Raw genomic sequence first — 21,404 nt, 5'->3', positions numbered from 1 at the left:
AAGAAAAGGACAAATTAGATGCTTAAAAAAGTGGACTTCATGATGGCAAATCTCTCCTTAAAACCACTATGAAATTAGATAAAATTGTTAAAGATAACCATGTCAAGGCTTGACAAATCAATCCAAGGTAAATACATTGAGAAGCACCTATTCATGAAAACCGCTGAACTTGGTTAAAACAGCTGCCTCCCGCTCCCTCAGCTTGGGTGGGGCAGGCGAGCTGCTAGCTTGCAGCTCCTTAAAAACCCAGCAGCTTTGCTGCCGAGGGGGTGCCTGGATTGGGAACCTAATACCCAGGCCCAGTGGTATTGCCACTAGAAACGGCAAACTTGGTAGGAAATGAATGGGTAAAGGAAATCTACAGCCTTCCTATCCTGAGGTTGTAGCCCTGTTTGAGGCAACTGGCAGACCGGCAGGTTAGCCAAATATTCAACCCTTTTTAGCTGTGGGAAGTACTAAAACAGGCCAGCGTAGTTTGTCAACCTCTGCCCTAAACCCCGTTATGTTTTATCAAATTAGAATTTATAAACTAAGAACATAAAATTTTTATTTTTTTTGCCTTTTTAATTTGACTTTTTGTTTTAATTCAATTATTTTTTATGGTTTTAATTCTGCACTGAGAATTTTTATATTAATTTTATATCACTTTTCACTGTTCAGTAAGTACCATATTCAGGGCAGATAAGAGAAAGACAAGTACTGTGTGACTTATATGTGGAATCTAGTGAACAAAATAAACAAAATAGAAACAGACTCCTAGACACAGAGAACAGACTGACAGCTGTTGGGGGTGGGGGAATATTGGGGAGCTGGGTGAAAAGGTGAAGGGAATAATAATAATAAAAACAAATAAACTCAGACAACAATATGGTCATTATCAGAGGTGGAAAGGGGGGTAAGGGGATAGAGGAGGTAACAGGGGCATCAGTGGTGATAGGAGACTCGACTTGGGGTAGTGAGCACACACCGTATACAGATGATGTATTATAGATTTGTACACCTGAAGCCTGTATAACGTTATTAACCAATGTCACCTCAATAAATTCAGTAAAAAAAAGAACCTCTCTTACACTTTCCTCTCTGAACCTCACAAAAAAGGAATTAAATAGACTTTTCCACATCAGTGTTTTATTACAGGAATTATATTTACTGCTAACAGAAATTGTGAGTCATTCCTAATTAAATCAGTTCTGATTACTTAGCGTAGTTACATTCAGTAAAGTTGCTGTACACACTCTGATAGTGAATGTGAACCATTGCCCCTCGGGAAAGTAGGGTTAGGTTCCTGTGAGCCTGTGGCCAAGACATGTTCGTCAACCGATAAACACATAACCTTGTTTTGTATGTGTTTCTATTTCAAGATACCTTAGTTAGTAGAAACTGCTGGTTAGTTAACACTGGACTCACAGCCAACAGCTCTGTAACTCAGGCCTGCACGAAGCTTATCTAACACGCTTTTTGGTAAGACACGTCACGCAGCCTTTTTGCTGAGGAACAAAAGGTGGCACTTGAGTACTATGCTTGGGGCCAGTTTAACGGCAAAAGCCCCCTGAAAGGCACAACAATGTGAAGGCCTGGTGCACTTAGAGCAGGCGTCCTCACAGTACGGCCCGCGGGCCACATGCGGGTGTTTTTGCCGTTTTGTTTTTTTACTTCAAAATAAGATATGTGCAGTGTGCATAGGAATTTGTTCATAGTTTTTTTTAAACTATAGTCCGGCCCTCCAGCGGTCTGAGGGACAGTGAACTGGCCCCCTGTTTAAAAGTTTGAGGACCCCTGACTTAGACCCTGCAAAGAACACCATTTGCAGTCAGAGAGGCGAAGGAAGAAGGCGAGCATCCCGTGTTCCGTCCCAGCTGGGAACGTGTGTGTGGCAAACCTGGGCTTCCTTTGCTCTGGACGTGTCTGCTAAAGCAGCGGTCACCAACCGGAGGTCCGCGGACTGACCACTGGTGGTCCGTGAGGTCCGGAAGGTTGGCGACCGCTGTGCTAAATTTAGTACTGCGAATATTGATTGGGTTTCAATAAATTTTAGTGATCAGGCAAATTTGCAAATATGGACTACATGAAAAATGACTGTACTCAATATCAGACTTTGCATCTTTATTTTCATTTTGTTAGAATTTTACAATAGCAATGTTTATGGTCTCAATATTATATCACCTAAATATCTGTTCCAAACTTTTCAGTGTTTCTAAATCAAATAGTCACATATTGCCGATCGACAGTTAATATTTATAGTCCAACCTACAGATCATAGTTGTTTATTTCTTACCAGATGTTTTTATCCCCTATAGGAAACGATGCCCCCACCAACACACACTGCATTTTCTGGCCACCACCTGCCATTTGTTGGTTTTACCTATACTAGTAGCTGGTAAGTTTGAAAAGTTAACATAATTTGGACAGTTTAAAGCAAATTAAAATGAATTGTTTAAAAATGTATAATGTATAAAACAACTTTGTAAATCAAAAGTTTTAAAAATGGTGAAGCTACTGCTGGAATAAGTTAGATATTTCAAAAGGAATAGAACATAGAAGAATCAGAACTCACTTTGGAGGAGAAAGAACAGAGCAGTTAGCCCAGAGTCTAGCTATTAACCATGGCGCAGGAATTAGAGGAGTCCCCTTGCTATTGAATGAATTTTATCTAGGTGTCAAGAATCAGCACTTTCAACTCATTCATCCTAACCATCTTTTCACTGACCCTCCTTCCACTCACATCTTCTTTTTACTCCTTCCTCAGTTTAAATTTCAAGGACAATAATTATCATCAGTCCTTATAAGTGCTTCCTCAGTTCCTTAACTATCTCATTTTGTTACGCTAGTTTTGCTAAGTTGACATTCATTATTACAATTCAACTTTCTGCCTGTACCTGTGCAGTTCAGTGTCTAGAAAAAAAAATCTGTGACCATTCTTATTGGTCTCACTTTAAGGTCATGATTACCAACCTCCAGTTGCATGGCAACCTCCCTTCTTACTGCATGGCACATACGCCGTATAACTGCATGGCACATACGCCGTATTACTGCATGGCACATACGCCGTATAACTGCATGGCACATACGCCGTATTACTGCATGGCACATACGCCGTATAACTGCATGGCACATATGCCGTATTACTGCATGGCACGTACGCCGTATTACTGCATGGCACGTACACCGTATTACTGCATGGCACGTACGCCGTATTGCTGCATGGCATGGCACGTACGCCGTATTGCTGCATGGCACATATGCCGTATAACTGCATGCCACGTACGCCGTATTACTGCATGGCACATATGCCGTATTACTGCATGCCACGTACGCCGTATTACTGCATGGCACATATGCCATATGCCGTATAACTGCATGGCACATATGCCGTATAACTGCATGGCACGTACGCCGTATTGCTGCATGGCACGTACGCCGTATTGCTGCATGGCACGTACGCCGTATTGCTGCATGGCACGTACGCCGTATTGCTGCATGGCACGTACGCCGTATTGCTGCATGGCACGTACGCCGTATTGCTGCATGGCACGTACGCCGTATTGCTGCATGGCACGTACGCCGTATTGCTGCATGGCACGTACGCCGTATTACTGCATGGCACGTACGCCGTATTGCTGCATGGCACGTACGCCGTATTACCCTCGTGTAGCCCTCTTCCACTCTCTTAGCTGTCTGTTTCACATTGCAGATGTTCCTCTAAAACCTCTGTCATCCGCACTCTCCACTGGCGATCTCTCTTCTCTTTGACTAAGAGGTTGAAGCAAACAGTCGATAACTTCCATAGCTCCCATCACGGTTACCACCTGCATACCTCTGCACCCATATATTCTTCTTTCTAGGCATGAACTGAGTCCCTTCCGTCCCCTCTTGTCTGCTCTAGTGCATTGCTTGCTGTTACAAGTTTTTCCCTTTCTGTGTCATTGGCATAAGCAGAGCATTCACATGAGTCCACAGACATGCAGGTTTTCTCTCCAGCTTAAAGCAGAGTGTAAAGTCTCTCTTCATACCACTTTCTTTACCCTGCGACTAACCATTTCTCAGCTCCACATTATAGCAAAATTACTTCCAGCTGTTGTCTATATTTTGTGGTTTTTTTCTCATTCTATTCTTTCTGACACCACCCCAGTCAACTTTGTACTCTCATCACTTCATGCAAGCTGCTTTTATCGATGTCACCACCGACCTCCATGTTGCTAAATTTAATGATCATTTCTTTTTTTTAAATATGTTTTTATTGAATTTTAGAGAGGAAGGGAGAAGGATAGAGAGAGAAACATCAACATTGGTGAGAGAGCAACATCATTGATCAGCTGCCTCCTCCATGCCCTCCACTAGGGGATTGAGCCTACAACCCGGGCATGTGCCCTGACCGGGAATCGAACCGGGCCTCTTGGTCAGGGTTTGAAGCTCAACCACGGAGCCACACCAGCCAGACTAAGGATAATTCCTTGGTCTTAGTTGCCCAGTCTCCTCTTATTTGTCATGTTTCCTTCCCATTAAAACAGGCTCTTCTCTTAGCTTCCAGGGCACCGGCCTGATTTCTCCTTACCTTTCTGGCCACACCCTCTCAGCCCCACATCTGCTGCCTCCTTGTCCCATAGCTTCATCTTTGGGTCTTTTCCACTTACACGCTTGGGTACTTACGATGCTCCCCCTGTGTATCTGCAGCCTGAAACCTCTTTCTTCTCTTCTACTTAAAGTCTCTTAACCACCTACTTCAGATGCTCATCACTTTGATTGTTACTTTCTCTAAACCTGCCGGAGTGGTCCTGCTAAAAGTGAAGTCAGAACCTGTCATTCCCCGATTCAGGACTGTCCCCACCTCTGGCTCCTTTACACCTTAACTCCAAATCTCATCTGTCTGGTGTGTCTGCTGCTTCTACTCCCCTGGCTCATCCCACGCCAGCCACACAGGCCTCCTTTCTGGCCCGGGAACCTGCAGGCATCCTCTGTGTCCGGGCCTTTGCGCTTCTAGACCGCGTGCCTCGGATGCTGCTCCCCATATCCTAGGGCCCCCCTCTCTCGGGACTTTATTCAGAGCTACTTTCTGGTGATGACTTTCCTGACCACTTGACCTACATTTTTATTTTCTCCCTCTCAGACCTCCATGTCCTCCCTCCTTGCTCTTGTTTTCTCCGTAGCATTTAACACTATCTAATGTACTGGACATTTTACTTATTTATCCTGTGTTTTTTTTTGTCACTGGAATATAAACTCCCCATTGGGCAAGTTTGGTTTTGCTCACTGCTGAGTGTCCAGTACTTCAGTCATTTTTTTATTTTTATTTATTTATTTATTTATTTTTTAAATATATTTTATTGATTTTTTTTACGGAGAGGAAGAGAGAGGGATAGAGAGTTAGAAACATCGATGAGAGAGAAACATCGATCAGCTGCCTCTTGCACACCCCCTACTGGGGATGTGCCCACAACCAAGGTACATGCCCTTGACCGGAATCGAACCTGGGACCCTTCAGTCCGCAGGCCGACGCTCTATCCACTGAGCCAAACCGGTTTCGGCATCAGTCGTTTTTTTAAATTGCATTGCATTGAAGAGAGCATTTTGCTTTTGAATTCCACCTTCCAGTGAAGGGGTCCATGGTTGGTGCTTTTGACTAGTAATTCACGTGGATGGTTACATCATTTTCAAGCTACCAATAACCCTTCAGCAAACGTCATTTTATAATTTTTGTTTATTAACAGAAATGCAGGGTAATTTGGGCAATTTAAGTTTTCATTTTTAAAAATGCTTCTAAAGAGTCGTTGATGCTGATTTTGCAAAAAAAAAAAAAAAAAAAAAGTGTTTGACAGTCATTCTAGATGGCTAACGTAACTGGCTGTTCAAATCCATGCTGCAAAAGGTTATCAAGTTGCTCAGTGTGAGCCCACTCTGTCTTCCTTTCCTCCAGTGTTCTTTCTGATCGGAGCTGTTTGAGAGTCACAGCTGCTCCCACTTCTCTGGATCTTGACGCTAACGTTCAGAGGACGCTAGATAACAACTTAGCCACCGAGGCTTATGAGAGAAGAATTAAACGCCTTGAACAGGAAAAGCTTGAACTGAGTAGAAAGCTTCAAGGTAAATCTATTTTAAAGAAAACATTTTTCCTTTTTTGAGCTGGACTCACAGTGTTAGGAACTGCTCATTATACAGTAAGTGGTTGTTTTATCTTGAAAAAAGTTTTTTTATTAAGTAGAAAAAAATTAAGTTGTAGAAATTTATGCAGAATACAGTATAATATTTATGTAAAGGCACAAAATTAAAAGTAAACAAAATGGCATTTGTTTCCACAGGTGTATGTATGTACATGCACACACACACATACTATAAAAATGTCTGGGAATAAATGTCTGGGGAGAGGAAAATGGGACTACTAGGAAAAAAGGAACCCTTCTCCTCCCAGTAAAACATTTTCTGTTACTTTTCCTATTGTATTTCCTCGACCTTTAAAACTTCTAGCTCTTAGCAAACTGTCATTCTCTACAACATGAGTAGTGTGTAATGTTTAATGATTTAAAAATGCACCTTGGTGCTCTGGCTGGTGTGTTCAGTAGTTAGAGCGCCAGCGCAGGGACTGAAGGGTTCTGTTCCTGGTCAAGGACTCGTACCTAAGTTGCAGGTTCACTCCTTGCCCCGGCCAGGGTGTGTGCAAGAAGCAACCAGTTGATGTGACTCTTTCACATTGATATTTCTCTCTCTTTCTCTTTCTCTCTCTCTCTCCCCCCTTTCACTCTCTCTGAGAAGCAATGGAAAAAATATCTTCAGATGAGGATTAACAAAGAAAAATAAGCACATTGGTGAAGCTTTTAATATTCTTACTTCTTGGTCTCAATTCCTTACCTTCAATGATTTTGTCTTCCAACTGTACCTCATCCACTCCTCATAACAGTAGGGTATCTTGAGATTACAGTATATAAAATTCTTTATTAATTTCTACTTGAAGCAAATCTCACATAATCTCTTGCTTGTAATTTTCTAGTTAACTCCCTCTGGTGACTTAACTCCGATATTCCTTTACTTCCACCATCACCTGTGTTATCGGGAAAACCCTGGTTGGGCTCACGCTGCCTGTCGCTGTGTCCAATAGCGAAGGCAGGGTTGAGTCATATAAGGTGTTTATTGAGAAGCCAGTCAACCAAGAAGACAGGGTGCTTACAAGCATTAAATCCTGCTTTACAGCAGGTGCAGGGGACAGGATTATAAAGGGGAAGGGGCTTAGGGAGAGGCAGGGACGGATTGCAGCTACATGCAATCTTGGAGGTCCGCAGACATCAGCTGTTGTCCTTCAGTGAGGTGATGTTGATGGGATGATGTTTGACTCCTGGTGTGTCGGTCTGACCCTGCTTATTGGTTCTGCTTGCTGGATTCACAGCTGAGTCACCCCCTCAATCGCTTCACACAGGCCTTGAAAAGGAAACTTAAAAACTTAACCCCCTATTCAGATAAGTATACATGTTCTAAGATTTAAAATAATACGATTATTTTTCAGGTTAATTCAGGTGCTTTTATCTATCAGACTAGAGGCCCGGTGCATGAAATTTGTGCACGGGGGGTGGGGGGCTCCCCTTAGCCCAGCCTGCACCCTCTCCAATCCGGGACCCCTTGGGGGATGTCTGACTGCCGGTTTAGGCCCAATCCTGGGGATTGGGCCTAAACCGGCAGTCAGACATCCATCTCACAATCCTGGACTGCTGGTTCCTAATCACTCACCTGCCTGCCTGCCTGGTCGCCCCTAATTGCCCCCCCCCCCCCCCCCCCCGCCAGCCTGGTCGCCCCTAACTGCTCCCACTGCCAGCCAGGTCACCCCCAACTGTCCCCTCCCTGCCGGCTAGGTTGTTCCTAACTGCCCCCCTGGCCTGGTCACACCTTACTGCTCTCCCCCAGCAACCTGGTCGCCCCCAACTGCTCCCCCTTCTGGCCTGGTCACCCCCAACTGCACCCCCCCACCACCAGCGTGGTCACCCCCAACTGCCCCCCTCCCCCCCCCAGCCTGGTAGCCCCACAAAGCCTCTGTTCATTCGTTTGGTCATCCCTCACTAACCCCCCTGCCGGCCTGGTCACCCCACGCAGCCTGCTTGTTCAGTCATTTGGTCGTCCCATAGGCAGCCATCTTGTGAGGGCATGAGGGTCAGTTTGCATATTACCTTTTTATTATATAGGATTATAAGTCCTATCACCTACAATTCTATCCCTCTGCCATGGCTCCTCTTCTGCCCTCAGTTCTCATGCTGTGCCATCTGTCATCATACCCTTCCATATACCCTCAAGTCTGTTGCCCTCTTTTTGTTTGTCAGATGCCTTTGGTAGAACCCCAGTCCTGTTACATATAAGATCACATCTCTAACTGCGGCTGAAGGTACCTTACTTAAAACATACAACATGCTGACTACTTCACATTCATGAACACTGATCTCAAATTGAGTCTTAATCCTGCCCAGAAGTCCTACTTTTTCCTTAGCCCATTTTCCTACCCTGTGTTGCAAAATCCAACAATCATTTCCCAGTGGTCATCTTGTCACCCATCCGCGTTTCACCCTCTTGACCACTCCCCCCTCCGAATAGCTCTTTCCGCTTTTGGGGCACTTTCATCTCCTGGTTTTCTTTTTCCTTAGAAGCCAGTTATTCTCAGTCTCATCTGCTGATGTCTCCTTCACTCTTTGACGACTAAATGTTTGAATACTCCAGAATACTCCATGGTTTGAGTTGTTCAGAACTAAAACCTTAGCGTTATCTTTAACCCTCTCACTCTCACACCTCACATCAGACCCGTCAGCAGATCAGGGCAGCTCTGCCACTACCGTCGGCCTGGAATCTGCTGGCCACGCCCGGTGGTGCTGCCACCTGTTTCAGATCGTCATCAGTTCTCACTGCAATAGCTTCTTAACTGGTTCCCTGCCTTACTCTCTCTCAAACTCATTTCACGTATGATCCAGCTGGTACTCCCTTTCTGGCTGCATCCCTTACTCCTCTCTCCTTTGTTCTTTCTGTTCTGGCCACCCTGTGCTCCTAGCTGTTCTTTCCACGAACTGGGCGCATCCCCACCTCGGGGCCTTGGCTGTAGCTCTTGTCCTGCCGTCAGTGTTCTTCCGGTGGTGTTCACATGAACACACATGATTCATTCCCTTACCTCCTGCAGTCTCTACTTGAATGCTACCTTTCACTGAGTTCTTTCCTGACCATTTTATTGAAAATGGAATTTTCCTTCATTCCCAGCACTCACCCCCTTTTCTGCTTTATTTTCTCCAAACTACAGGATGTAACTTGCAATGTATTTTACTTAATTCATTTTGTGACATCAAATGAAACAGTGTGTATATAGTAAAGAAACTTGTAGCTATTAAAAGAGAAAGTTTTACAATAATAAAATTTTGCTGTTATGCTTTAGAGGCCCAGTAGAGAGAAAGACTCTGTAGACATCAATAAAACAGACAATATTCTGTTTTTTCAATATGTTGCTAAGATAGCTGCATGTAAAATTACTCCCCCTTTTTCATGCAAGGTAGTTTTTATTTTCTTATTAAATATATTTGACCTATAACATTGAATAAATTTAAGGTGTATAGTGTTAACTTGATACATTTAGTTACTGTAATATGATTTCTGTTGTGATATTTAGCACCTCTATCATATTACATTCTTCCTAATATAAATAAAGAGCTAGATGGCATCACAACTGAACGGGCGACCAGTCACCACGAAGTGCACGGAGCACCTCTCAGTCTCCCCTCTCCCCCCAGCCCCCAAGCCGCTCACCATGAGGGGCAGCTGGCGGCGGGGCGGGACTGGGGACTGTTGAACAGTGGTGGTGGGCTGCTTCGCGGGGTGGCCGTGAGCTTAGCGAAGCAGTCACCCAGGCGGCAGCGGTCGCAGGGCAGGGGAGTTTTGCAGAGCGTCCAGCGGCGAGCTTCGCAGGGTGGCAGCAGGCTTCACGGAGCAGTCGAGGGGCGGGGGGAGCCTTGCAGAGCAGTAGAGGGGCTATGAGCATCGTGGAGCATCCTGGGGCGGGGAGCCTCACATCGCGTCGCCGGGCAGCAGAGGCCATGTGACAGAGGCCAGGCTAGGCCTAGGGACCCTAACCGTGCACGATTTTGTGTGCGCTGGTTCTCTAGTATAGTATAAAAATATAGTACTATACTTATTAATACCCTGTATTAGCTCTCTATGGCTTATTTACTACTTATTGCAAGTTTGTATCCTTAAACAACATCAATCTTATCCCTCTATCCCCACACCCTAGTAACCGCTATTTTACCCTATTCTTTATGAGTGTGACTTTTTTTAATTTCACGTAAAAGTGATATCACACAGTCCTTTACTTTCTCAGTCTGACTTATCTCAACTTAGCATAATGCCCTTATGGTCCAGCCATGTTGTTGCAGATGACAGGATATCTTCCTTTCTCATGGCTGAGTAATATTCCATCGTGTGTGTGTACCACGTCTTATCCATTTATTCATTGACTAGAGGCCCGATGCATGAAGATTCGTGCAAGAATGGGCCTTCCTTCCCCTGGCTGCCGGCACCGCCTTTGCTCCGGCCAGAGCTGCCTTTCCACCTTTCCACGCTGCCCAGAGGCCCGGAGCGACGACACAAGTGTCCAACCCCGCCCCCAGCTGTTTGGCGCCTATGTATGCAAATTAGCCCGCCATCTTTGTTGGGTTAATTTGCATAGTCCTGATTGGCTGGTGGGTGTTGCGAAGATATGGTCAATTTGCATCTTACTCTTTTATTAGTGTAGATGTGCATGTAGGTGATTTCCATATAATGCTTCATCCTTTATCCTTGCCCTTTGCACCTCTCTGTGCCTTTAAGGTTGAAATGAGTCTCCTGCAGGTAGCATCTAGTTGGGTCTTGTTTTCTAATCCAGCCAGCCACTCTGCCTTTTGATTGGTGAGTTCAGTCCATTCACATTCATGGTGATTATTGATATGTAAGGTCTTACTGCTATTACTTTATCCTTTTTCCTTCTGGTGATTTTGAATCTCCATTCTCCCCCCCCCCCCCCCTTTCCATCTGTTTCTGTTCACCTTTGTAAGTTGATGGGTTTCCACGGTGATACGCTCACTCTCCTCTCACCCTCTTTGTTGTTTTGCGTCTATGCTCTGTAGTTTTGCTTTGTGATTACCATGAAGTTTACATAAAACATCTTACAGATAAAATAGTCCTTTTTAGCTTCATTCACCTATAAAGCTTCTGTCCTTTTACTCCTCCCTTTTTATATTTTTGATGTCACAAATTATCTCTCTTTGGTGCAAACTTGTTACCAAATAGTAGTAGCTATAGTTAATTTTCAGTGCTTTTTTCCTTTAACATTTGCTATAATTAAGTATTTAACACTAAAATAGAGTTACAGTTTTCTACTTCTGACTATCACCTTAATCTTCTCATTTTAGCTTGAAGAGACCATTTCAGCATTTCTTATAAGGCAGATCTAGTAGTGAACTCACTCAGCTTTTGTTTATTTGGGAAAGCCTTTATTTCTCCTTAATGTAGATAGAGTATTCTTGCTGGCAGTTTTTACCTTCCAGGTCTTTGAGTATGTGATTCTACCTTTTCCTGAACTGGAGAATTTCCTCTGAGAAATCTGCTGATAGCCTCATGGGGTTCCTTTGTAGTTTACTTCTTTTCCCCCCTTAGTTGTCCTTAAAATTAGTCTTTGTCATTGACTTTTGATAATTCATTTAATGTGTGTTAAAGGTTTTTTTTAAAATTTTTATACTTTTATTGATTTCAGAGAGGAACCAAGAGGGAGAGAGAGATAGAAACATCAATGATGAGAGAGAATCATTGATTGGCTGCCTCCTGCATGCCCCCCACTGGGGAACGAGCCAGCAACCCAGGCATGTGCCCTGACCGAGAATCGAACTGTCACCTGGTTCATAGGTTGATTAACTATAGCTGCTACTATTTGGCCCGGCTCGAAGGTCTTTTTGTATTGAGATAGTAAAGTGTTCTATCAGCTTTGTGAACTTGCATGTCTAGTTCTTTTCCCCATGTTTGGGAAGTTCTTATCTACTATTTCTTTAATTAAATTCTCTGTTCCGCCATCCCCCCAGACTTCTGGTATACCCATTATTCATATGTTGACTTCTCTGATGGAATCAGATAACTATTACAGGTTTCTTCACTTTTTAAAATATTAATTCTCTCTTTTCCACCTGAGTCATTTCTAATACCTATCATACAGATTGCTATTCTCTCTTCCATGTGGTCTACTCTATTTCCAGCACTTTCTAATGCATTTTCATCTCATTTATTGAGTTCTTCAGCTCCAGAATTTTTCCTATTTTTTAATTTAAACCTCTTTGGGAAATTACTTATTCTGTTCATTATTTTTATTCCAGAGTTCACTGAATTGCCTTTCTGAGTTTTCTTTTAGTTTGTTGAATTTCTTCATAACAGCTATTTTGAATTCTTTATCAGATTTCAGCATTCCATGTCTTTGAGTTTGGTTGCTGGAGAATTGTCACTTTCTTTTTGTATTACTGTGCTCTTCCAGTGTTTCCTGAAATGTGCCTCTGTCATCACATTTGAAGAAGCAAATCTCTTTCTTATTTAGGTAAGACTTGGTTTACTTTGGTTCTAATAGTTCAACAGCTTGGCAACCAGAAGCCCTTCTTTTGTTTTCCAGAAAGTGGCGATAGCACACGTTTTTTATTTCTCTTAAAGTTACTGACTTACAACTTTGAATATGCTTAAATATGCTGGTGGCCGGGTAGGGCGAGGTGTGTGCTTAACACCTGGGGCTTTGGGTGTGCTCACAGCCTGGTGAGGGAATCCTCAAGTTGGGGAGTCCCAGAGGTCTGTGGGCAGACAGCAGGACATTTAGCTCTCTTTGTCTGCCTCCTTCCCTCTCCTCTGCCTCCCGTCACCGAGGTCTCTCCTCTGGAGCACAGGCTCCTCCAGCTGTAGCCTCCTGGCTTGGCCAGTCCCGCTTTACTTTCTGCCTCCTCTGCTAGAGAGGGCTCTGCTGCCCCCTGGAGTCGCCACTGCGGTGACTCCCGTGGCTCTGTAGCCTCCTGTAGGTCACATCCACCCAATCTGGATGCGCAGGTGGATGGATCCTTGGAGATGCTGGAGTGCCATGCAGAGGCACTTGGTTAACATATGGATGTCCAATTAGTTGTAAATCGGAGGAGACAGAAAAGAGGAACGCCCATGTCACCATGATGTGATGTCACCCTGTTTTGATGTTTAGATGGTGTTGGCATATAGCAAGGTGAGCCGGTGCTCTCTTTAAGTGGAAGCCCCATAACTGTTTACATATGTACATCCATGTCCCCTACAGCCAGGCAATGTATTAAATACTTGTAGTGCAGCATGGAGTTCCCTCATGCCTCTTGCCAGTCTGTTTTCCACCACTCTGAAGTAAACGCTGTTTTAATTCTTTCACTCGTAATTAATTTTACCTGTTCTTGAATTTCATATAAATGGTATCATATAGCATGATCTCATTTGTATCTGGCTTCAACATGTCCATTGGGCGTTTTATATCTCCCCATTTTCTAGTCCCAACTTAGATGTCTTTAAAATAAACAAAGGATATTTTAAAAGCAATAAATACAAAAAGCACCAGTTTTTAGCATGTTTAAACCCAAAGGTGGAGAAATAGTTATTGGATGTAGATCATGATTAGATGAGCAGTATGGTATATCTTACACCTTTAAGTCAAATTAACAAATATTTATGACAACTGTGCATGATGATGATGATGTTCTCCATACAGATGGCAAAGATTAATTAGAAAATCTCTGTCCTCTGTAGGTGACAATTTTTTGGAGATAAATATATGTGTAATATATTTAAGTAATGTGTTATATAAGTAATAAGTTATATAAAGCAATATATAAGTAAATGCAGTCATGCACAGGAATGTCATTTTAGTGAACAATGGGCCAACATGGTGATACCATCCTATCTAATAATAGAGTAACATGTAAATTACCATCACTCCGCTACGCCCACGATTGGGCGGCGGGAGGCTGGGGGGCGGGACTCGGGGTGGCCTAACTGGCCATTGAGAGGCACGGATCCGCTGCCATTGAGGGGGGCTACCTTGCTGTTGAGAGGCGCAGGGGGCGGGACTGACTCAGTCCCGCCCCCTGTGCCTCTCATCGGCCAGATCCGCGGCCGCTGAGGGGGCCTGCTGCAGACACCCAGCTGCGCCTCTCAACGGCAGGGTAGCCAGGTGTCCGCAGCAGCCCCCCTCAGTGGCCGTTGAGAGGCGCACAGCAGGGTAGCCCCCCTCAGCGGCCGCGGACCATCAAAAGTGGGGGAGCTGGGTGCCTGTCTGCTCCGGCACCAGGCCTTTCAGAAGCCTCCGCTGAGCCGGAGGCTTCTGAAAGGCCTGGTGCACCAGCGGACAGGCACCCAGCTCCACCGCGAAAAGCGAAAGCATGTAGGGGACCCTACACGTGCATGATTCAATCATGCACTGGGCCTCTAGTAAGATTATAATGGAATTGAAAAACTCCTATGGCTTAGTGACATCATAACTGTCAAAAAGTTACAGAGCAACACATTACCTGTTTATGGTGATGCTGGTGTAAACAAATCTACTGTGCTGCCAGTCATACAAAAATATAGCACGTACAATTACATTCGTCTACTATCTAGGTTTGTGTAAATGCACTCTATGGCGTTCACATGCTGATATTGCCTAATTGCATTCCTCAGAACATAGTGTTGTTAAGCGGTGCATGACTAATGCAGAGCAATTAGTAATGATTTGTACTAACAAAAATTGTGGTAAGGTAGGGTCTTACTATTTAGGAAACCTCCATAAGGTAGCCGAGTGACTATTTTAGGACAAGGGTAATTTCATTTCTGACTTAACTGGTTTTAAATTTTCCCCCTTATCTTTTGATACTATCTGGGAATAAGCCTTAATAGAATGAAGGCTTCCTTAATAGCTTGCATCTTCTCATTAGAACCACAAGATAAATAAGCTCTATTTGAACTAAACTGATGAGCCAAAGTCACTTGTAAGTGGGCCTCTCCAACTTTCATGCATAAAAATAGGAAGGCCAGCAGTTCTACATCTTGTATATTAACACCCCAAGACCTTCCTTCATACACCAGTCTCAGTTTTTCATATGTCATCTGACAGAACATTTACCAAATGATGTCACTGTCCTACATACAGCTGGGGCAAAAGTAGGGTTACTGTTGTGAGTACGCGAAACACAGTTTATTCTTGTGTTATTATTTCTTAATTAATGTATAATTTTCCATATGAACAAATATAAACCTACTTTGCCCCACCCTGTATCCTATATAATCCTATATAATCCTATATAATAAAAGCCTTATGTGCTAAGTGTCCAATCGTCCCATTGCCATTCAACCAATCAAAGCATAATATGCTAATGATATGCTAAGGCTGCTCAACCGCTCGCTATGGCGTGCACTGACCACCAGGGGGCAGGCAGTCAACCAGTTGCTATAACATACACTGACCACCAGGGGGCAGACACTCCAACCGGTAGGTTAGCTTGCTGCTGGGATCTGGCCGATCGGGACTGAGCTGGACAGGCCGGACATGCCCTGGAGCCCTCCCTGGCTGGCCAACCTCCCACATCCCTCCCTGGCCTCGATCGTGCACTGGTGGAGTCCCTTGGCCTGGCCTGCGCCCTCTAGCAATCTGGGACCCCTCAGGGGATGTCGGGGAGCCGGTTTTGGCCCGACTGCAGAACAACCTGTTGCTATGACGTGCACTGACCACCAAGGGGCAGGTGCTCAACGCAAGAGCTGCCCCCTGGTGGTCAGTGCACTCCCACAGGGGAAGCAACGCTCAGCCAGAGGCCGGGCTTACGGCTGGTGAGCGCAGTGGTGGTGGGGGGAGTGGGCCTAAGCCGTCAGTCTAGAAGCCTCTAGTATTGTATAAAGACAGATACAGTGGAGTTTTGTGATTTAATTTTAATGTGTTTACGTGCTTATTTTCAATGGGTAGATGTTTTGACCTGTGGAATTATTTAAGGGTTTCTCTAGAAAGAAGTATATATTGGCATTAGTTTTGAAAATGTAGTGTATGGCCAGCTTTCTTATTTATTATTTTATTCTCTCTCTTTTTTTTTAAGAGTCAACACAGACTGTCCAAGCTCTGCAGTATTCAACTGTTGATGGTCCACTAACAGCAAGCAAAGATTTAGAAATAAAAAGTTTAAAAGAAGAAATTGAAAAACTAAGGAAACAAGTAAGAGGTAAATTTCTGTGATTCACTATTAATTAAGTGTAGTAGACTTTTAAAAATATTCTACTTAAACACACAGAACATTTATTGAACACTGCATGTGTCATGTGTGATGTGGTATGGGCTCTGTGCCAGTGAGGGAAAAGCAAATCAGAATGGTTTCTGCTTCCTGGAGCTCACGTTTTGGTCTGGGAGAAAGATAGACAAATAGTTTCTGCAATACACGCGTAAAGGCTGTCAGAAAAGTAGACGTAGGTGCATGGAGCGTGCATAGTAGGAGCGCCTCACCCAGATTTAAGTTAGCGAAGATGACTTTTTGGAAGACCAATTAGTTTGGAATATTTAATTGGAATTTGTCTGGTAAAGTATACATATGAGTAGGCGAAAGAGTGTTAGACATGAGGAAGGACGAACAAGGGAATTGCATGTATGCATGCATTAAGGCATGTGAAATTTTTTTTTTTTGTAACTTATTTTTCAGTGTATTGCTGAGATAGATGAAAATTAATTTGGACAATTCTTGCTATACCTGTTATATCCATTCATTCATTTATTTCATTCACTTAACAGATACTTACTGAGCACCTACTGTGTGTACCAGATGTTGTTTTAGGCTCTCGGGATTCTAGAAGGGACAAGAGCTTAAAAAATAGAGCAGGATAAGGGTTGCAATGCACGGTGACTTCTATAATTTTAAGTAGGTCCGGGTGTAAGCCTCATTGAGAAGGTGACACGTGAACAAAAACTGGAAGGTGGATAGGGACTTAGCCACGCAGTTGTATTGGGAACTTATGTTCCAAGAAGGACCAGCCAGTGCAAGGGCCCTAGAGTCAGAATGAGCCTCTTGAGATGAGATAAAACACAGAGGACAGCATGGCTGGCGTAGAATGAGCAAGCAGGGAGAAGGAAGGAGACGAGGCTGGGCAAGTAAAGGGGTACAGAGGGCTTTTGCCTGGTCAGCAGAGTCTTACTGAGTGTTTGAAGAGCTTTGGATTTTTTCTGAGTGAAATAACCTTTTCAGGGTTTAGAGTCATCACATGATCTCATTAGGTGTAGAGATAGAGCAGTTTGTTATATGTTGATAACTATTTCTTCTCCCTGTTCATTACATAATTGTTTTAAGTATTTCCTCTTCATATGTTTTAGAAGCACATCAGACAAGTTTATAATGTTTCCTTCCATCATGAAATATAATTTAGAAAACTCTAGAGAAGAAAAAAATTCAATTGTATTTACCCATATTTTTATATGCCATGTTCTTCCTTCCTTCCTGAAATTGCTGAGTTCCTTGTTTGCTTTCTGTTTAGAGAACTTCCTTTAGCCATTTTTTAAAAGGTTGGCCTGCTAACAAATTCTTCGTTTTTCTTCATCTGAGAATGTCTTAAATTCCCCCCTCATTCCTAAGATATGTTTTTGCTGGGCATATGATCTAATGTTTCTCTAGATACTTGTTAAGCAAAACCTTTGTGTAAACAAATTGCCCACTATTAAGGTTTTTATGTCTTTTCTTTCCCTATGGCAACATTTTCTTTTTTATTTTTAATATATTTATTTCAGAGAAGAAGGGAGAGGGAGAGAGATAGAAAATCATTGATGAGAGAGATTCATTGATCAGCAGCCTCCTGCACGGCCCTTACTGGGGATCGAGCCTGCAACTTGGGCATGTGCCCTGACTGGGAATCGAAACATGGCCTCTTGGTTCATGGGTACTCACTCACCATTGAGCCACGCTGGCCAGGTGGCAACATTTTCCAATATTTTAAAACTCCTAGAAAAATTTAATCTATAATAATAAAAGCATAATATGCTAATTAGACCAGATGTCCTTCCAGGTGCAGCTGCAGTGGGCGGGGGCTGAGGCAGCCACTGCAGCGGCAGGGGCTGAGGCCCTTGCACGAATTTCGTGCATTGGGCCTCTAGTATATTTATAATTATTTACAATTTCACTTTAGTATCTGTTTTCTTCATCATACTCTGACTTTAAGAAGGAAGGATAGAGTTTCCTGGTGCCATATAACGGACACTTAATACATCTTCTTTGAATATCTGCAGACAAAAAAGAAATTCATACTCTCATTTAATATTTTTATATGAGAAAATGAAGAATGGATTTTGGTTTTTTAATAAAAACATTTGTGTAACCTATAATGTGCTTTAAAAAACCATTCATTTATTGCCTTGATGTTGGTGGTTTGAGGCTCCATGTACTGTCTCTCCAACCCTAAACTCTTGCCCTCTCTCTGTCTCTCTCTTCCCTTCTCTCTCTCCCTCTCCCCTCCTCTCCCCACCTCTCCCCTCTAACTTATGTAGGTAAAGGAGAAATACAGTGGATGGATAGGGCAATAATAGATGTCATATCCACCATGATTAGAAGTAAAATCTCATCTCGGAGGATTTAGAAATTATTTTAGGAGTAAACATAATGGAAAAGCTATGACATTTTGCTCTTGCGGATCGGAGAGAGGTGCTTTGATTGTCGTACTAATCTCCCTCTGGCTCCAGTCTTAGACCCTTTGCAATTTACAAAATGCAACTTTGCATACATTTTCAAAAATTCTAAAAATAACTATACTATCCATAAAAGTATTTAGACTTTCAAAATACCTCAGATGAATAAGCTTTTAGTAAATCTATAACTTTTAGGGTACTAAATAGTAGTAAATTACTGAACTTAAGAAATTTTGAACCAGTTAGTGTGTGATACACTGATACATTTAAGTGACTTTTTGGCTATAGGACTTGTCTATACAAATGAAATATTTATTCTTTAATTGGACTAAGGTAGTATAAATGCTACTTTATTTACTGAGGGTATAAAACTCAACAATGCCGGGTGAGGCTGGATCCCGGGTTCGGGTGAGGCCATGCGCCCCTGGGTCCAGGTGAGGCTGGGTCCCGGGCCCGGGTGAGGTCACGCCCCTGGGTCCAGGAGAGGCCACGCGCCCCTGGGTCCGGGTGAGGCTGTGTCCTGGGCCCGGGTGAGGCCGTGCGCCCCTGGGTCCGGATGAAGCTGGGTCCCGGGCCCGGGTGAGGCCGTGCGCCCCTGGATCCGGGTGAGGCTGGGTCCCGGGTCTGGGTGAGGCCACCCCCCTGGGTCCGGGAGAGGCCACGCGCCCCTGGGTCCAGGTGAAGCTGGATCCCGGATCCGGGTGAGGCTGGGTCCCGGGTCCAGGTGAGACCGCGCCCCTTGGTCCGGGAGAGGCCACGCGCCCCTGGGTCCGGATGAGGCTGGGTCCCGGGTCCAGGTGAGACCGTGCCCCTGGGTCCGGGAGAGGCCATGCGCCCCTGCGTCCGGGTGAGGCTGGATCCCAGGCCCAGGTGAGGCCACACGCCCCTGGGTCCGGGTGAGGCTGCGTGCCCCTGGGTCCGGGGGAGGCCACGAGCCCCTGGGTCAGGGTGAGGCTGGATCCCGGGACCGGGTGAGGCCACGCGCACCTGGGTCCGGGTGATGCTGGGCCCTAGGTCCGGGTGAGGCCGCGCACCCCTGAGTCCGGGTGAAGCCGTGCCCCTGGGTCCGGGCGAGACCAAACCAGAGGGAGTCGGACCTGCATTACCACCATTTGTCCACCATCCAGAGCTGAAAAGTCAGTGCCGACATGTACACATAAGGAACTGGTGGACATTGAAATTGGGTCTCAAAAGAACTGTTGGTCCAGAAAGAAACTCACTACAGACTGATTCATTTGCCTGTCAGCATAACTATTAATGCTCGTCTCACATTCGGTTCTTATAAGTATATTTCTAGTAACACATGATCTCACTCATCTAGGGGAAATGATGAACAACATAGACTGATGAACAAGAACAGACCCAGAAACAAGGAGGCATCGATCGGACTGTCGGGCCTCAGAGGGAGGGTAGGGGAGGGTGGGGGTAGGGGGGAGAGATCAACCAAAGGACTTGTGTGCATGCATATGAGCCTAACCAGTGGTTAAGGACAACAGGGGTGTTGGGGGGCATCCGTGGGGAGGGGTGTGGGATGGGAATGGGGGGATGAGGACAAATATGTGACACCTTAATCAATAAAGAAATTAAAAAAAAAAAACCTCAACAATGTACAATTATTTGTGCATTGGTTCTCATACTTTAATTTGCAAGCAGGTCACCCAGGAATCCTGGTAAAGTGCAGGTTCTGATTCAGTAGGTTTGGAGTGGGGCCTGAGAATCTGCATCTCTAACAAGCCCCAGAGGATGCTAATGCTCCTTGTCTGGGGGTAACTCTCCGAGTAACAAGGGTGTAAAGAACAGAAACTATCCTGAGCAGAATTAGCAATGAGTATGTTTTGATTTTTCTGTTTAAATGGCTTCAGTTCTTTAAATAGAAACACTCTATACCAATTTATTAGATATTACTTAAACATATACTAAATATAATTTTATTTTTTCATAATAAATCTTTTTAACTGTTAATGTTAAACATTATTTAATAATATTACTTTCTGAATCGGAGAGGTTGATGCAAGAATTCGGGGCTCTGGTCTCAGATCTGATACTCCTTTAGCAATAGGACCCTCAGCGAGTTCTTCAACTCCCTTGAGCCTCAGTGTGTCATCTGTAAAATAGAGGAATGGACCTCAATTAGGGCTTTTAAAATACTGACTTTTAGAAATCAGAGTTTAGTTTTCAGTCATCACTAGGGAAACCAGGCTGCATGATCTAGAACCACAGTATTAGAAGCAAAATCATTTTATAATGATTAACTGACATCAGCACACAAATGCCGACCAACAGTAGAGGAAAACTTGTCTGTTTTGTTTATTTGGCTGGTTTTGTTCTGTTTTGTTCCTCGTCAGCTTTAACTGGCCCTAAAGGTGCTGTTTTATTAGAGTCACCGTCTTCTATTCTAATGGCTGTGTTAGGCATTTGCACATCTTCACCTTGGTACCAGCTCTTCGCCATCTTTACGGTGAGAAGCATTTAGCTGTCAGGAGTCACAGTGGATGTGGTGTCAGGAAGCCTAATACCAATTCAAAATATATTTTTTTAATTTAGTTGTTTTAAACTTTGGTTTTAAGCATTGCTTTTATACAAATAGTAAAAAAACACTGTCTTCTCTTTAGAATCGAGTCACTTGGAACAACAACTTGAAGAAGCTAATTCAGTGAGGCGAGAACTAGACGATGCTTTTAGACAAATCAAGGCTTATGAAAAACAAATCAAAACATTACAACAAGAAAGAGAAGACTTAAATAAGGTAAAAAGTACAGATAGG

General features: G+C 43.9%; 1 protein-coding gene across 1 annotated transcript in view; it reads left to right on the top strand.

Annotated features, from left to right (window-relative positions):
* CDC42BPA (CDC42 binding protein kinase alpha) overlaps window positions 1-21,404 on the top strand; it is a 194,134-nt gene that overhangs the window by 97,205 nt on the left and 75,525 nt on the right. Inside the window, exons 9-12 of the mRNA XM_079763756.1 lie at window positions 2,298-2,377; window positions 5,912-6,078; window positions 16,080-16,202; window positions 21,253-21,386. Of these exons, the coding sequence (XP_079619882.1) occupies window positions 2,298-2,377; window positions 5,912-6,078; window positions 16,080-16,202; window positions 21,253-21,386 (504 nt within the window). The remainder of the gene's footprint in view (window positions 1-2,297; window positions 2,378-5,911; window positions 6,079-16,079; window positions 16,203-21,252; window positions 21,387-21,404) is intronic.

This window comes from Cnephaeus nilssonii (genome assembly GCF_951640355.1).
Source record: "Cnephaeus nilssonii genome assembly, chromosome: 23".
Taxonomy (NCBI): Eukaryota; Metazoa; Chordata; class Mammalia; order Chiroptera; family Vespertilionidae; genus Cnephaeus; species Cnephaeus nilssonii.
Note: the sequence above shows the minus strand (reverse complement) of the source record. Positions and strands in the feature narration are given on the sequence as shown.